General features: G+C 16.7%; 4 protein-coding genes and 6 non-coding genes across 10 annotated transcripts; 1 reads left to right on the forward strand and 9 right to left on the reverse strand.

Moving 5' to 3' along the window:
- Positions 1–315: 315 nt before the first annotated feature.
- Positions 316–1,647, forward strand: PADL01_1107100 (conserved Plasmodium protein, unknown function; the record flags this gene model as incomplete). Its single annotated transcript, XM_028682527.1, has 1 exon — positions 316–1,647. One exon carries the CDS (start codon positions 316–318, stop codon positions 1,645–1,647), a length of 1,332 nt encoding a protein of 443 aa, XP_028538796.1.
- Positions 1,648–2,147: 500 nt separating this feature from the next.
- PADL01_1107200 lies at positions 2,148–2,252 on the reverse strand. Its single transcript, XR_003699354.1, has one exon. It is a non-coding gene; the product is annotated as a small nucleolar RNA snoR07 (non-coding RNA).
- Positions 2,253–3,510: 1,258 nt separating this feature from the next.
- On the reverse strand, positions 3,511–7,915 carry PADL01_1107300 (conserved Plasmodium protein, unknown function; the record flags this gene model as incomplete). Its single annotated transcript, XM_028682528.1, has 2 exons — positions 3,511–6,407; positions 6,601–7,915. The coding sequence occupies 2 exons, from the start codon at positions 7,913–7,915 to the stop codon at positions 3,511–3,513; spliced, it is 4,212 nt and encodes a 1,403-aa protein (XP_028538797.1).
- A 606-nt stretch (positions 7,916–8,521) lies between these two features.
- On the reverse strand, positions 8,522–10,414 carry PADL01_1107400 (pre-mRNA splicing factor, putative; the record flags this gene model as incomplete). The annotated part of the gene is made up of 4 exons (XM_028682529.1): positions 8,522–8,787; positions 9,062–9,509; positions 9,696–10,031; positions 10,325–10,414. The coding sequence occupies 4 exons, from the start codon at positions 10,412–10,414 to the stop codon at positions 8,522–8,524; spliced, it is 1,140 nt and encodes a 379-aa protein (XP_028538798.1).
- Positions 10,415–11,165: 751 nt separating this feature from the next.
- PADL01_1107500 lies at positions 11,166–11,233 on the reverse strand. Its single transcript, XR_003699355.1, has one exon. It is a non-coding gene; the product is annotated as a small nucleolar RNA snR61/Z1/Z11 (non-coding RNA).
- A 131-nt stretch (positions 11,234–11,364) lies between these two features.
- PADL01_1107900 (U3/U14 snoRNA-associated small subunit rRNA processing protein, putative) lies at positions 11,365–14,087 on the reverse strand (the record flags this gene model as incomplete). Its single annotated transcript, XM_028682530.1, has 6 exons — positions 11,365–11,408; positions 11,522–11,638; positions 12,031–12,136; positions 12,232–12,402; positions 12,718–13,086; positions 13,584–14,087. 6 exons carry the CDS (start codon positions 14,085–14,087, stop codon positions 11,365–11,367), a joined length of 1,311 nt encoding a protein of 436 aa, XP_028538799.1.
- PADL01_1107600 lies at positions 11,766–11,853 on the reverse strand. The gene has a single exon (XR_003699356.1). It is a non-coding gene; the product is annotated as a small nucleolar RNA snoR09 (non-coding RNA).
- On the reverse strand, positions 12,507–12,589 carry PADL01_1107700. Its single transcript, XR_003699357.1, has one exon. It is a non-coding gene; the product is annotated as a small nucleolar RNA SNORD127 (non-coding RNA).
- On the reverse strand, positions 13,278–13,491 carry PADL01_1107800. The gene has a single exon (XR_003699358.1). It is a non-coding gene; the product is annotated as a small nucleolar RNA snoR11 (non-coding RNA).
- A 1,850-nt stretch (positions 14,088–15,937) lies between the features above and the next one.
- On the reverse strand, positions 15,938–16,022 carry PADL01_1108000. The gene has a single exon (XR_003699359.1). It is a non-coding gene; the product is annotated as a small nucleolar RNA snoR12 (non-coding RNA).
- Positions 16,023–16,917: the final 895 nt, after the last annotated feature.

Here is a 16,917-nt window from a genome sequence, read left to right on the forward strand (position 1 = left end):
TATTTATTTATTTTATTTTATTTTATTTTATTTTTTTTTTGTTGTAAAATTGTTAAAATACAAAAATGTACATACCATTTATGTAATAATAATATATACATATATTTATATAAAAAAGTAGCTCCTTACTACAATCTTTGTAACATATTTATATGCATATTTAAAAAAATAAAAACCTACATCTATAAAGTGTAATACAACTTATAATATTCTATATATGTGGTTTTTGCCTCGAGGGCATATATAATGTAAAATACCCACATATATATATATATATATATATAACATTAGAATAAAATTTTATAGAAATAAAAGATGGATAATAACATCAATATTGATGAAGATTTCAATATAGATGTTGATTACATAAAGAAACTATCGGAGAAATACAAACATGTAGATCATCCCCTTTTTATGGATGAGCTTCCAAAAAATTTAGAAGAAAATGAGGATTTAGAAGCTTTATATAAAATTATAACAAGTGAAGATAATCCATTGATCTTAGCTCAGGATTATAAAGAAGTGGGCAATGATTATTTCAAGGATGGTATCAAATATTTTGAAGACGCTGTTATAAGTTATACTAAAGGAATTGATATATTAAATAATTATCTCAAATCAGTAGATATACAAAATAAGAAAAATAATAATAATAATCATAATAATAATCATAATAATCATAATAATAATAATAGTGGTGATGTTACATGTACATATCCTTGTAATAGTAACAATATTAACAATAAAACAAACGGTGATGTTCATAAACAGAACGGAGAAGAGATCAATGACGTTGAATCAAATGATAAGATTAAAAATAAGCATCTTCTTAAGAATGATAAAAATAAAAATATTAAGATAGATATTAATGAAGTAAAAATTTTACTTTCTGATTTATATTGTAATAGAGCTATCATACATTATAAAAAAAAAAGATACATAAAATGTTTAGATGATTGTAAGAATTCATTTTCCTTTAATAATAAAAAATATAAAAGTCTTTATTTTAGCATCTTATCCTCTAATAATATGGAAATGTATCATGATGCATGTAAACATATAAACAAATTTGATGAACTCTTAAAAAATATTGAAGGCATAGAATCTTACATAAACATACAGGAGTATGAAAAATTAAAAAAAGATATATTTAAAAAGTATGAAGATTATTTAAGAAGAAAAAAAAAAGCACAAGATGAAAGAAAAAAAATTGAAGAACAAGAAAAAAATAAAATTAATCAAATTCAAGATATTCTTAAAAAAAGAAATATACAAACTTTGTCAAATGTATATGATAACAATAATAATATTATTCCAGTATTGTATCTAGATGATAATATGTATATACATTTTACAGTATTTTTAATTTATTATGAATTTAATATTATAGAAACTATTTTAGACTTTTCTGAAAGTCAATGTATTATGGATTATTATGATATTATAAAGAAAAGACCAGATAACCAAATATTATATTGTTATATTGAATTTCCAGATGAAATATTTTATATGATAAATAATTATTTCTACATGTGTGATATAATGAATAAGATAAAAATGTTTACTCATATACTTGCAATACATATTATTGAAAATGATGTAGCAAATATGAATTTTAAGATAAATAAAAATATAACATATTTGTAAGTTGTATACATATGGACAAAGATATATAAATAGAACATAAATGTGTATAAATATAAATATATATATATATAATTGGTGAAATATTTTTATTCCTTTTTAAAAAAAAAATATGAACAATTCAGGTGAATACAGCCAAAATTTGTTCTTTTTTTTTTTTTTTTTTTTTTTTTTTTCTCAACATATTTTCATAAGCATTTTTAGCTATATGTTATATAAACATATGTACATATATATATATATATATATATATATATTTATTTATATTTATATATTTCTTTATTTTAACAAAACTTGATTTAAAATATTTCTTTTTTTTTCTGTTCTTTTTATAAATTAATATTATATCATTTAATATTTCAAAGGGTCAGGAAAATATTATTGTACTAAGTAAAGGGGAATCAATAATATTAAACTCATTAAATGTATTTCTCACATGGATATATAAATTATATCTTAGATATATAATGATTTAGTTAAATTTATTCATTTTTTTATTCGTTTAAAATAATATTTAATTCTTATCAGATTATGCGATTTTCTACAAATAAAAGTTCTCTCACTTTTTTCAGTCCGCCCATCGCTCAAAAGTTATTCATCATTTTAAGAATTAACGTATTTTAAAAATAACCAAATGGAATAATTATTAAACAAAAAGGTATAATGTAAATGAATATATTAAACCTTAAAATTTTACATATATTATATGATATAATATATATATTATATATACATATATATATATATATATTTATTTTCATATGATTTATACACTCTTAAATGTAATATAATAAAATAAAACTATAAATATATAAATTTAGATGGAAAAACCTTTTCAAAAATATAATAATCATTCGTATATTTTGATAAAAAAATAAATATGTTTACGAATTTTTACAATTATTTATTTTGTAAAATTAAAAATAAATATATATATATATCTATATAAATTATTATAATGTAATTATAAAAATATATATTATTATATATGAATAGTGCGTTTAAAAAAATATATAATAATATATATATATATATTATGCATAAATATTTTATATTACTTATTTTTTATATATAGAGCATTAGGGGGTCGAAATGTTGTTATTTTTAGTATTATATGAAATATTAATAAAATATATAATATATAAATTATATTATATATTTTGACTAGCTAAATATTAAAAAGAATTGTTAATATTAATAAAAATAAAAATATGATATTATTTAAAAGAAAAATTAAATAAATATATATATAATATATATACTACCAAATTTTATATTATTACTTTATAATTCCTTATTTTGAAAAATAAAGAATATATATATTATAATAATGAGTCATAAGTATTTCTAAATTAAAAACATTTTCAAAAAAATCATTATTAAATGTTTTGCATATCATATTTAATCCTTTAATATGCAAATTGTTTGTTCATTGTATAAATTATATATATATATATTTATATGACCATATCAAGTATGTGTCTCAAATTACAATTCATGTATGATAATATCATGTAAACCAAAAGAAGGGTGTTTAATATTTTTACGTTTATATTGTAGGTTCATATGAAAAACAATTATTTGAAAAATATATATATATATATATATATATATATATATATATGTTTAATATTATATACATTTTATAACACAACAAAACAAATTTGATGTAAATAAAATATGTATGGATATTCTTTCTTACAAAAAAAAAAAAAAAAATCATAACACAACAAAACAAGTTTTTTGGAACAAAAATGTTTATGAGATTTCTTTTTAAAAAAAAAAAAAAAAAAAAAAAAAAAAATGATACAAACATTTAATCATATAATATATATTAAAAATAACAAATGTGTTTCTTTTTTTTTTTTATATGGAATATTTTGATATTATAGTTCCTAAAGAAAAGGATGGTGTATAAATATCACTTTGTTTATAATTAAGTAGAATTGTTGAATTTAATATTTTATCTTTCATAGTTCTTTGAACTATGTTAAGTGTATCATATAAGTATTTAATTTTAATTTTAATTTTATTTATATTGATAGATTTTGGAATATTTTTATTAAGATTTAGAATTTTTTTTTGATTTGTATGTTCTTTTAAATGCTTATAATATTTTATTAAGATATTTTGTAATTTGTTATCATGTTGTGATTGTATATTATTTAATAATTTATTATATTTTATATTAATGTTATCATATGATAATAGAATTTCTTTTTTTATATATCTAAAATAGTCAATGATTTGAATATGTACATATCTTTTATTATATTGAATTAATGTGTAAGCTCGAATTAAATATTTGGCTGACAATTTTTCTAAATTATCTTCTTTTTTTAATAGTTCAAATAGTTTAGAATCATAATAATAATTGTATTTCACTTTTTTAATTGGGTAAGGTGAATCTATAACATTTTTTGAATAAGTATCATTAGTTTGTTTCAAATATGTATTATTATAATAATTACTATTATTATTATCATTATAAATATCACTATTATTATCATTATTTGGTGTGATATTATTCATCATTGATGTAGATATTCTTTTTTTGCTCCTACTACTTATACAGCTTTTATCAATATTACATGATGATACAATATTATTTTCAAAATTGTAAATTAATTCATTACTAGGTTCATCATAACCTGATATATTTACAATTTGTGAATATGCATTTGACGTATTATTTAAATTAATGTTTTTAAATTTTTTTTTTTCCCCTGTAATATCCTGTTCATTTATTTTCTCTTTATTATTAATTGATATAATATTAACACCATCTACTACTTCATCTTTTACGTTTTCATTTATTTCTTCACTTTTTATATTATTTGTTATTATAAATTTATCTTCACTTTTGTCATGATTTATATGATCATTATCATTCTTTTTGTCATTGTCATTGTCTTTGTCAATGTCTTTGTCTTTTTCATAATTATTTTCTTTATTATAATTATTTTTATTTTTTTTAATTTGTTTTTTCTCCTTCTTTTCATTTCTCTTATTTATTAAACATTTGTCATTCTTATAATTGCAATTTATTTTATCATTAATATTCTTAAAAAGGGTCGAGTATTTTGGGGTCATATTTTTTGTTATGATATTTTCCTCTCTACTTGTCACTCTCAAATTATTTAAATTATCATGACTATTGTCATTATGATTAAGTATAGTATTCGAATCATCATGTTTAATATGATTAACTTGATCTTCATTTATATTATTTTCCTTTTTGTTTTTATCATTTATGTTATAATTATTTATTGTCTCTAAACATTCCTCAATATTTTTTTGCTTTTCATCAAAGTTTAATAACTTCCTAACAATATCAAATGGAGATTTTATAATATAATCTTTATTAATATTATATTTATTTTGTGAATTATTTAAATTACATGACATTTGTAATTCAGAATTTAATTCTAAATCATGTCTGTTTATCACATTATTTTTATTATGTATTTTTTTTGTTTCTTTATAATTTTTACTATTTAAAAAAATTTCATCATTTTTTATGGAATAGTTATATTTCTTATTATCTTCATTTTGTAAATCGTTTGATATATTTTGATTGTATTTATTTTTTTCTTCTTCATTATTATTTGTAATATATTCATTTGATATATCTATTTTATCATTTTTTTTATATATATTTGTATGTATATCTTCTTTATTTGTATTATCCTCATTATTTATTATTTTAATATTTTCTTTATCATAACTATAATGGTTCAATATATTTGTCTGGTCGTTTTGTTTTTTTTCTATTTTATCTGAATATGTGTAATAGTCTTCATTTCTGTTTTGATCGTTATTTATATGTTCATCCTTAAGAATTACATGATTAAAGAAAGGGTTCTTATAATTTACGGTTCCTTCTTTGATATTATTATTATTATTATTATGGTGGTGATTCACTCTTTTTATATTCATCGTGTTATTATCATCTACTTCAATGATTCCTTTTGAATATTCTTCCTTACCAAATAAATCTCTTGTAGTAGCATAACTAATTTTGAGGGGTTCTATTTTTTCCTTCTTATGATTGTGATGAATAAGTAAAGAATCATTATTTGACTTACTTGTCGAATTTTCACTTAAACAATTTGTATTGTTATCATGTTTTTGTTTACAATTATTATTATTATTATTATTATTATCATAATAAACATTTTGATTTTGATTATATATAATATTATTATTTATCCATTTATTATTATAATTTGAATGGACATGTTTTAATATTGATTCTTCTAATAACATAGTTTTTGTTTCAACAGAAATATCATCATTTAATAAGCACAATTCTTTTGTAGTTGCAAAGCTAACTTTTCTTCGTTCTAACTTTTCTTCATTTTTTAAATTATGATTATTAATAAAGGACATATCATCTCTTTCTATCTTATTAAAATGTATATGATTATTTTGAACTACCTCTACATTATTATCATTAATATTATTGGGGTCATACTCATCATATGAATCATTTTTTTTATTTTTTTCATTTTTATCATTATCCATATTATGAACCTGTTCGATAATATTAAAAGTATCTTCTTTAAAATTATATTCTTTATCAACATGTATTTCTTTCTTTTTCTCTCTTTCATTATCACTCAACTTTTCTATGTCAATACGAGTCATCATAAGTTCATGCACATTCTTACATATATCTTTTGACTTTAGTTTGATTCCTATTTCTAGATTGTCTAAAAATTTATCTTTAAAAGTATTCCTTAGTTTGTTGGATAGAACACCTGAAAGGGGAAAAAAAAAAAAAAAAATAAATAGGAGATAATAAATAAATAAATAAATAAATAAATAAATAAATATATATATATATATATATATATTATATATTAAAACGTTATGTGACAAAAAATTTTATTATCATTTAAATTTTTTAGTATATATACACACATATATATATTTTTATTATTTCACTTATACCTGATATTTCTCCCTTTTTAAAATAAAAGAATACAGATTTGTAATTCGGATCCGCTTTTATTTTCATATTATCATATGATATAACTACTAATAATTTATGTTTAATATTATAAAAATAAGAATAAAAAAAATTTATTAACAATGATCCTTTATACCCCCATGATGATAACTTTATTTTATTACATCCACTTGATGATGTACTCATTGTTATATCATTTATATTTTGTTCATATGTATTAAGATATAGATAACAATTGTTGATATATATATATGAATTAGTTTTTAAATAATTTATATTTATATTGTTTTTATCTTTTGTTATATTTAGAAAATTATAATAATCATTATTTATATTATTTATCACATTACTTTTCATATTTTTTTTTATATTTTTTTTTATATTTTTTTTCGTGTTTTTCTTATTTTTATATTTTTGCTTATTTGATAGATTAGATAACAAATTATATTTAATATTAAAATTATTAATTTCTTCATTGAATTCTTTGTCATTTATTATTTTTTTATTTAAAACTTTCATCATTGATATAATTTTTTTTTTTATTTCTATATCTGGAATATCATCAAATTTTTTAATCAAAACATTTATATCAGTTTGTAATATATCTATATTTTCTATCTTGTCTATATTATTAAATATAAGAATTGATACATCTAAACATATTTCGATTATCTTCATTAACTTACATCCTATGTGTATATCATATATTTCAATATTATCATCTTCTTCTTTTATATTATTTAATATATCATAAAATTCAGATGTAGTTAATGATATTATATGTATAAGGGTAGTATAAAAATGTATCAATTCGTTTTTATATATATTCCATGTATCCATAAAATCATTTACATTATTATTTAAATCAAGAATAAAAAAAAAAAATGTTTTTTCAAAAATATATAAACTATCATTATTATTATTATTATTATTATTATTATTATAAAGATTTATTTCTTTTGAACATGTGTCTATTATAATATTTATATTGTTAAAAAATGAAGTATTCTTTATTATCTCATCTTTTAAATTTACACATTTATCTATAGAATAACGAATAAAATACATGCACTCATCAGCTAAATAAAACATTTTCTTATTTATAGAATTTATACATATTTCAACTAATCTTTCTATAATTATATATTTATAACTAAAATTAGATTCCATGTCTATTTCTATTAGGTCATGTAAAAACATAGACAACGAATATTCACCTTCATCTGCCGCTTCATTAAGTTCTTGAATTATATTCCTGTTATATTCATCGATATCTAAATCGTTCATTTTATACATTTAGATAATCAAACAAACTGTTGCATATATAAACAAATATATTATATAAATATATTTGATACACACACATTTATTAATATATATATATATTATATATATATATATATATTATATATATATATATTATATATATATATATTATATATATGTTTATATATGTAGATCACAATTTTTAATTTTTGTTTATTAAATAATCTCTCTGTTTTTAAAATAGCTCATCATATTTGGCGGAAATTAACAGAATTCATTTCAAAAAAAAAAAAAAAAAAAAAAAAAAAAAAAAAAAAAAAATTTCAAGTATGCCTTTTATAATAAAATTATTGATATGTAGTATTTTGTGTAATATATATATAAATATATGTATATATAATTTTTTTTTGCTTTATTTGAAATACACAATTATTATTATATGAATAAAAATATATATATATATATATATATATATATATATATATATATATATAAACAAAGAGTAAAATAAGAGAATATAGAAAATATGATTAACAATTATATTAATAATAAATCACATATATATGTATAATAATATATATGTGTATATAATATTATTTATTTTTATTTTTATTTTTATTTTATTTTATTTTATTTTTATTTTTTTTTTTTTCTACTTTTTTTTTTTTTCTCATGCTCACTAAATAAATTGCGCTCTTTTACGGCCCTTATATAAGACTGAATTAATACAGCAGCTTCGTTATTCATATTATCTTTTTTTTGAATTATCATATTTCTTTTTTCTGTTAGTTCATATATAAAACATCTTTCACTTTCTTCATTTTGTTTTCTCAGAAGAATACTGTCTAAATCTTTTTCTGTTATTTTATTTTTCTTTAATTCCATTGTATATTTTTCAATTTCTGTGTGCAAATAAATAAACAACAAAAGGGGGGATAAACCAAAATATAATATAATTAATATGTTAATTTTTTTATATGAAAAATGTATTAAAAGGATGAAAAAATAAATTTGTCTTTACTAAGAGATTACTCAATTAATATACAATATAATAAATATATGTGATAGTAATAAATACATATACACACACATACATAAATACATACATATATATATATATATATATATATATATATATATAAATACATACATATATATATATATATAAATACATACCGTTGTCTTGGGTTTTAATTTGGTCGTCTATCAGATTGATATAATTTTCTATATCCAGTTCTAATAATTTATTTTTTTTGACTAAACTTATTTCTTGATCTTGATATAATTTTATTTTATTTTCATATATATTTTTTGTTTTTTCAAATAATATATTTATATGTTCTAAATTATCAGAGATATCATTTAATGGTAACATATTTAATAACTGTTGTAAATTTTCTTGTGAAGATTTTTTTAAGTGTTCTAATTCATTTTCTTTTTTTTTTAAACATTCTTCTAGTTCATTTAATTCTTTATGACTTTCTTTTCTTATGTTTTCTAATTCATCGTTTAACTTCTTTTCTTCTTCTTGGATTTTTTGTTCTTCATCTTTTAATTTATTCATATTTTCTATACCTTTCATTTTTTCTAAAGCGCTAGTTTGAAACTTTGTTTGAAAAATATTCTATACAAATAAAAAAAAAATATGTTTTTTTTAAAATGATAATAGATGAATACAATTATGATGATAATACATTAATTTTATTATAACATATAAGAATATTATTCATTACACACTAAAAAAATATAACTACAACATATAAATATATATATATATATATATATATATATATATATATATTTATTTTACCTTTATATCTTTGATGATGTAAAAAAATTTAGAAAAGTCATGATTTTCTTTATCTTTCATTTTATTTAATATTGTATAAAGATTATCATTATCATTAAATATTTTATACAAACATATACAATATTTTTTTATTTTATCCAACAAATCTTCATGTTCTTTATTTACACAGATATTTTCATCATCTACATCGTCATCTCCTTCTATATCATCTTCTATATTATTTTTTAATATATCACTGTGTTCATATAATTTGTTTAATTTTATTATGTCCTTGAAATATAAAAGAAAATCCTCAGGAATGGTGCTAATATCATGTTCATTCAATTTTTCTAATATCTAAATTAAAAAGAATAAAACAAAAACCAATTCAATAAATAAAAACTAATCACACTTACAAGCTATTATTGTCTATAGCTTTTTACATATTAATATATATTATAACATAAATATTTCTTTTAATATATACATTATGCTATTTCATACGTGTTTTTTTTTTTTTTTTTTTAAATTTATTATTGTCCCATCAAAAACATACACATATATATATATATATATATATATATATATATATACATATAAATATATATATCATATAATATTTAATTGACCTCTTTCTTTTTTTTTAATACCTCCTCGTTTATAAAAGATAAATATATTATTTTTCTTTCAAAATTTTCAATGACATTGTATAAACTTTTTGCTTCACTGTCTATGAACATCCTTTTCAAATCTTTTTCTTTAGAAGACCTTTATATATATATATGTAAATATATTTATGTTTATATTTATATTTATTATTACATATAAATAATTACACTATAAGACTTATAGAAAGAATTCTTTCTAGTTTTAAACACATTTAAAAATATAGCAATTAGACTAAAACAATATGTTGTTTTATAAATATAAATTCTACATTATTTTAATTTTTACAGTTATTTATGAATTAATAATATGTTACATAAATATAAATATATAAATAAATAAACATATATATATATATATATATATATATATATATATATATATTTACAAAAAGAAAAAGAATTTACAAAAAAAATAAAAAAAAAAAAAAATAAATAAATAAATATATTATATTAATTTATATAATCCTAATTCGTAACGTATTCTTTTTGAGATTTTCCTTTTTGAATAAATTTACTCCTTTGTTATCTAAAAAAAAAAAAGAAAAAAAAAAAAAATAGGTATATAGAAAATATATAAAATTAATGTGTGTCTAATAATTTCAATGTGAAAGTAAATTATTAATACAATTGATCATTAATTTTTAAGAAAAAAAAAAATTTTTTTTTTTTACTATATTATTTTTACAAATAACAAAAATTTATAATATAATTATTTTATTATTTCATTATTTTATTTTTTTTTTATTTTTTTTCTTAAAAAGTTACATATTAAGATATACATGTTATTTTATTTATTCGTTTTATATATATAATAAAAATTATGAGATCAGTTGGGCATAGTTATCATCAAACATAATTCAGAAGCAGAACTGTTTTGTTTCATCATTTCATTATTTTTATTATAATTAAAACATATATAATACAAATATAAAAATATATATATATATATATATATGTTAATTTTTTAATTTTTATATCATACCTTTTGTATACTAAAATGTGGTTAGTCATAAGCAAAAAAGTTAAACTACATATTCTTCACTGTTTACTTTTATATCTTTTATTTCTACAAAAAAAAAAATAATAATAAATCAATATATATACATATATATATATATATATATATATATATTTATTTATTTTTGTCTTCAAAATATTTTATCATTTTATTTTGTTTACTGTTCATAAGAGATGTTGATGAATATAACTCTTTCATTATTTCACTTGAAATTTGGTGATGATTTTTTTTTTTAATTAAATGGGTTAATGCCTCAACTTGAGTGTCACACAATAGGCCTACATATAAAAAAAAAAAAAAAAAAAAAAAAAATACATATAAATAAATATATATATATATATATATATATATATATATGTACATTATTTTTTTTTATATCTCTCTCTTTTTTTTTTTTTTTTTTTTTTTTTTTTAATATCAGATAGGGATAACTGATTAAAAATTTATCTTCAAATAAATTATTCAGATGCCAAGCGTACGTTTTCATCATTTAAAAAAAAAAAAAAAAAAAATTCTTTTTCTCTTATATCCTTCTTTTTTATAACCATGTGGCTTACATATACACACATATATATATATATATATATATATATATATATATATATATTAATTTATATAATTATATATTGGATGATATTATCCTAGTTAAATACATTTATTTATGTTTTACCTCTATAATTATGAACTAGCGTCAACAAAGATTTGTGCCAATTTATTGATAAAACATCTTGATAATTTTCAAAACGAAGAAAGTAATTAACACAATTGTCAATACACTACAATAAAAAATAAGAAATATATAATATATATATAAGGACATATAATTATATCTAATATATATATATAATTATGTATTTATTATTTTTATTACCTGTTTTGTAAAAGCATATTTCTTATTAAATAATAGTATTAAAATATATGATATTATGGAATTCCAAGGAAATGAAAATATTTCTTCAAGTGCTAAAACAACACAATTTATTGATATACTCATTTTTTGAATTACACTTCCTATAATTATTATCTGTTTATTGGTACATTCCTAAGGATATAAATGAACACATAATATATATATAAACATATATATATATATTTATTTATATAATGCATATAAAAATATATATATTATCACATATACAATTTAATTGTTTTAATCAGTTTGGGGCAGTACAATTGTCTTCATTTTTTTAAATTAAATATTCAGACAAGACTAATCATCATATAAAACGAAAATAGTAATATATTTTGCTTACACTTTTTTTTATAGCAATATTGATATATATATTATATATATATATATATATATATATATATATTATATATATGTTGATGCATATTTATTTAGTTTTATTATTACCCTTTGTAAGACTGGGAAGAGTATTCCTTTAAACCACGATTTTGATTTATAAAGAGCTTTTATTAATGCCTTATAAAGAAAGGCATCCAATTTTTTATTCTTGTCAATATTTTCTAATATAATTGGTAGCAATATAAATTCATAAAATTTACTAACTTCTTTTTCTTTTAATCCTGAAGAGAAAAGTTTAGTAATTTCAAAGGTAGCATGGGGTGTCCATTTTTTTGGTTTTGTTAATAATAAATATTCATACCATTTCAATGATTTAGTTAAAATGGTAAGAGCTCTATGTAATTTTCCACTTTTATAATGTGCTAAGTCTTCACCTATAGTTCTATAACACTTTTCAACCAGTGAATTTACTTTATCCTATATAAAAATATAAATATATAAACATATATATATATATATATATATATATATATATATATATATATATATATATAAAGGTATATACAAAATTAAAAATATGTACTTAAATTCTATTTATATGTATACATGCAAAAAAAAAAAAATTATATATTATATATTATTATTATATTATCTTATTATTTTTATTATAATTGTACACAAACTTGTACTGCATAAATTGCTCACAATTTATAACAACTTATGCCCTGATAATCGTGCTAACTTTAAGTCTTTTATTTAAGCAATTTTATTATTTATTATTTAATATTATTATTATTTTTTTTTATATATATAGATTTATATATGTAGATATATGTACTTTAAATGTACAATATATAATCTGCATATAATAAAATTGCTCTTAAAAGGTAAATTTTCAATAAAATATGAACATACAAACATGCACATATATATATATATATATATATATATTTATTTATTTATTTATTTATTACCTCTGCAGATATATTTGACTCTTGCGTGATATTCTCCATTTTATTATTGGACACATGTCTTGAATCGTTCATAATTTTAATATTTAAGTCTTCAAAAATGTCTTTAGCATCTACATCAGCTTCTCTGTATGTATTATAAGAAATATTTTTATTTTCATTATAAAATATATCATTATCATTTGTTATGTTTTCTTCAATAATGTCATCAAACTGTAAAAATTTATCAGCTTCTTCATTATTATCATCAATTATATTATTTATATCATAATCTAAATCTTCTTCATTTTGTTCATTCGCTAAATTTAAAATCTTATGAACGTCATCTTTTCTTTTCTTTTTATGAATATGCATTTCATTCTTCTTAATTTTAAACTTTTCTTTTCTATGTTTATCCTTGTTTTTTTTTGTTTTTAATATTTTATTTTTCACAATCACTTCATTTTTTAGATCCTCTTCAAAGGTCCTCAAGTGCTTGTGCTTTTTTCTCACTTTAAGTTTACTCATTTTCTTCAAATATATTAATATTGAATAAAATGAAATAAATGAATAATAATAATAATAAAAATATTAAAATTATTCAAATATCATTATTGATTACAAAACATTAAAAAAATAAAATAAATAAATAAGGTACAGATGAAAAAATTAAACATTACAACTGATTCATACTTATTTATTTTTTTTATCCAAATATATTATATATATATATAATATACTTTAATATTAAATTATAAAAAAAAGGAAATTTATTAAAATATATATATATATATATATATCTACATTTCGATACGGAATGAAATTCTATATACATATATTTTTATATGTATATATTATATTATTATATTCTTTTAAACATTAATTATTAAATAATTTGGATCCCTATTTATTTAAATAAGAACTAGCAAACAAATGGAAGTAACATCTTAAAAAAAAAAAAAAAATTATAAAATAAAAATTATTTAATATAATCAAATATGTTAATATATATATATAGAAGTACAAATAAATGAATAAACAAAAATTATAAATATAAAATATAAATATAAAATGTAAATTAATAAATTATTATATATTCATATAAATATATAATAATATTTTAATTTTTATAAAAATATGAAAGAAAAATTTTAAATTAATTTTATTTTTATATATACGTTATATATATATATAAATTAAAATCTTTACGGGAAAAATAATATAATATTATATATATTTAATTATATTATACATACATATTATACATATATAATATATAAGTATATATCATTCATAAGTTCTATATCTGAAGAATATTTATATAATAACATATAACATCTACAATTTATTTATTATTTTTTTATTTCTTCAAACAATACAAAGGATGTAAACAAAATAAAATAATATAAAATAAATATAATATATATTAATAAATTAAAAAATATATGTAATAAAATTTTATAGATTTATAATAATGTTTACAAAAAAATAAATTTATAAAATTCTTATGAGAATAATTTTCAAATAAATAAAAAAATATATAATAATAATTATTATTATATATTTATTTTATAATATTATATATAAATATTACATATATATATATATATATATATATATTCTTGTGCTTTAATTTATAATGTTTTATATTTTTAATTTTTTTTTTTTTTTTTTTTTTTTTTTTTTCATTTTGGCTGTTTAGAAAAAAAAAAAAAATAAATCAAAATTTCCATATAGGTTATATAAGTGGTTTTATATATATATATATATATATAACCACATATATAGTGTTGTAGAATAATTAAAGAAGTAGCACCTATTTTCCGTATTTTAATTCTTAGAATATTTTATAAGTATCATCTTTTTATTTTTTCATATATAAATTGATATATAATAAGCATACTCTTATATGATTTTCAAAACGAAAATGATATTAAAGATATATAGGTATATGTTTTTTTTTTTTTTTTTTTTTTTTTTTTCTTGGCTAGCTATATAAAGAATTGTTTTTATTACTATGTTATTGGTTAATATATTAAAATAATAGGAACTTTCTTTTATTAATAAAATAATGAATTTTTTAAACAGGAAAAAATGCACTACACATATATATATATTATATAGATTTAAATTCAACATATAAATAATACGCAGATAATTAAAAAGAAGATTAACATATATATATATATATATATATTTATATTTATATGTGTATTTTCCTATATTTTACAAAACAGCATACATTTGAACTATTCAATTGCCTTATAAGGTTCTTTTCATATATTATTTATTAATTTAACTACTCTTTATATTTTTTCATTTTAAATATATAAATAATATAAATATATTTTTTTTTATAATAATCTTATTAAATTTTATTTTCTCAGTTTTCAAAAATTTCATCAAATAAATTTTTATCAGACATATGCTTGTCAAATAATTTATATAAAATCATCACAGAAAATAAAAAGTAATAATAAAGTATAATTTATTACACTTATAAAAGGGTCATATTATATATATATATATATATATATAATACTTACTATTTTAGGAAGGAATAAAGAACAAAAATAAAATATTAACCACATTATAACAAATGATGGTACATAATAATGACACCTCTTTTTATATTTTTATAATAATATATTTATTTTCTATATTGAATAATAATATTAAAATAATTTCAAAGGGTTTTTATTCTCTTTAATTTTTTTATATTTCCAAATATGAAAAATAATACATTTTTGTATGATGGTTTTTTTTATATTTTGAAATTAATTCTTCTTATAAAAAATTAATATATTATTTTTTTATATGGAAAAAAAAAAATATATAATACCTTCAAAATTAAAGGAATTCCACTACAATATATAATTATAATATAATATATATGATATATAATTATATTTCATATAATATTTTTATTTATCTAAACAAAAAGAAAAAAAAAAATTTTATATATATAATCACATTAATTAGTAAGCACTTATAAATAATATTAATATATATATATATAAATCACTTTATATATATTAATATTACATAATTTTATTTATTATTAAATTTTAATAAAATGAAATATTCGAAAAAACAGTAATAAAACTTTATTTTTATAATTTTATAATATATATATATTATATATATATATAAATTTAAATGATTATATTATATATATGATTTAATATATTTATATTTTTTACAAAATATCTGATACTATATCTTTTTTTCACCACAATATATGTATCTCTCAAAAGAAAAATATATATGTAATAATATAAATATAGTAATAACCACTGTTAACACTAATAGGGAAAAAAAAATATATACAAATGAATAAATAAATAAATATATATAT

The sequence above is a fragment of the Plasmodium sp. gorilla clade G2 genome (genome assembly GCF_900097015.1).
Source record: "Plasmodium sp. gorilla clade G2 genome assembly, chromosome: 11".
NCBI lineage: Eukaryota > Apicomplexa > Aconoidasida > Haemosporida > Plasmodiidae > Plasmodium > Plasmodium adleri (nom. inval.).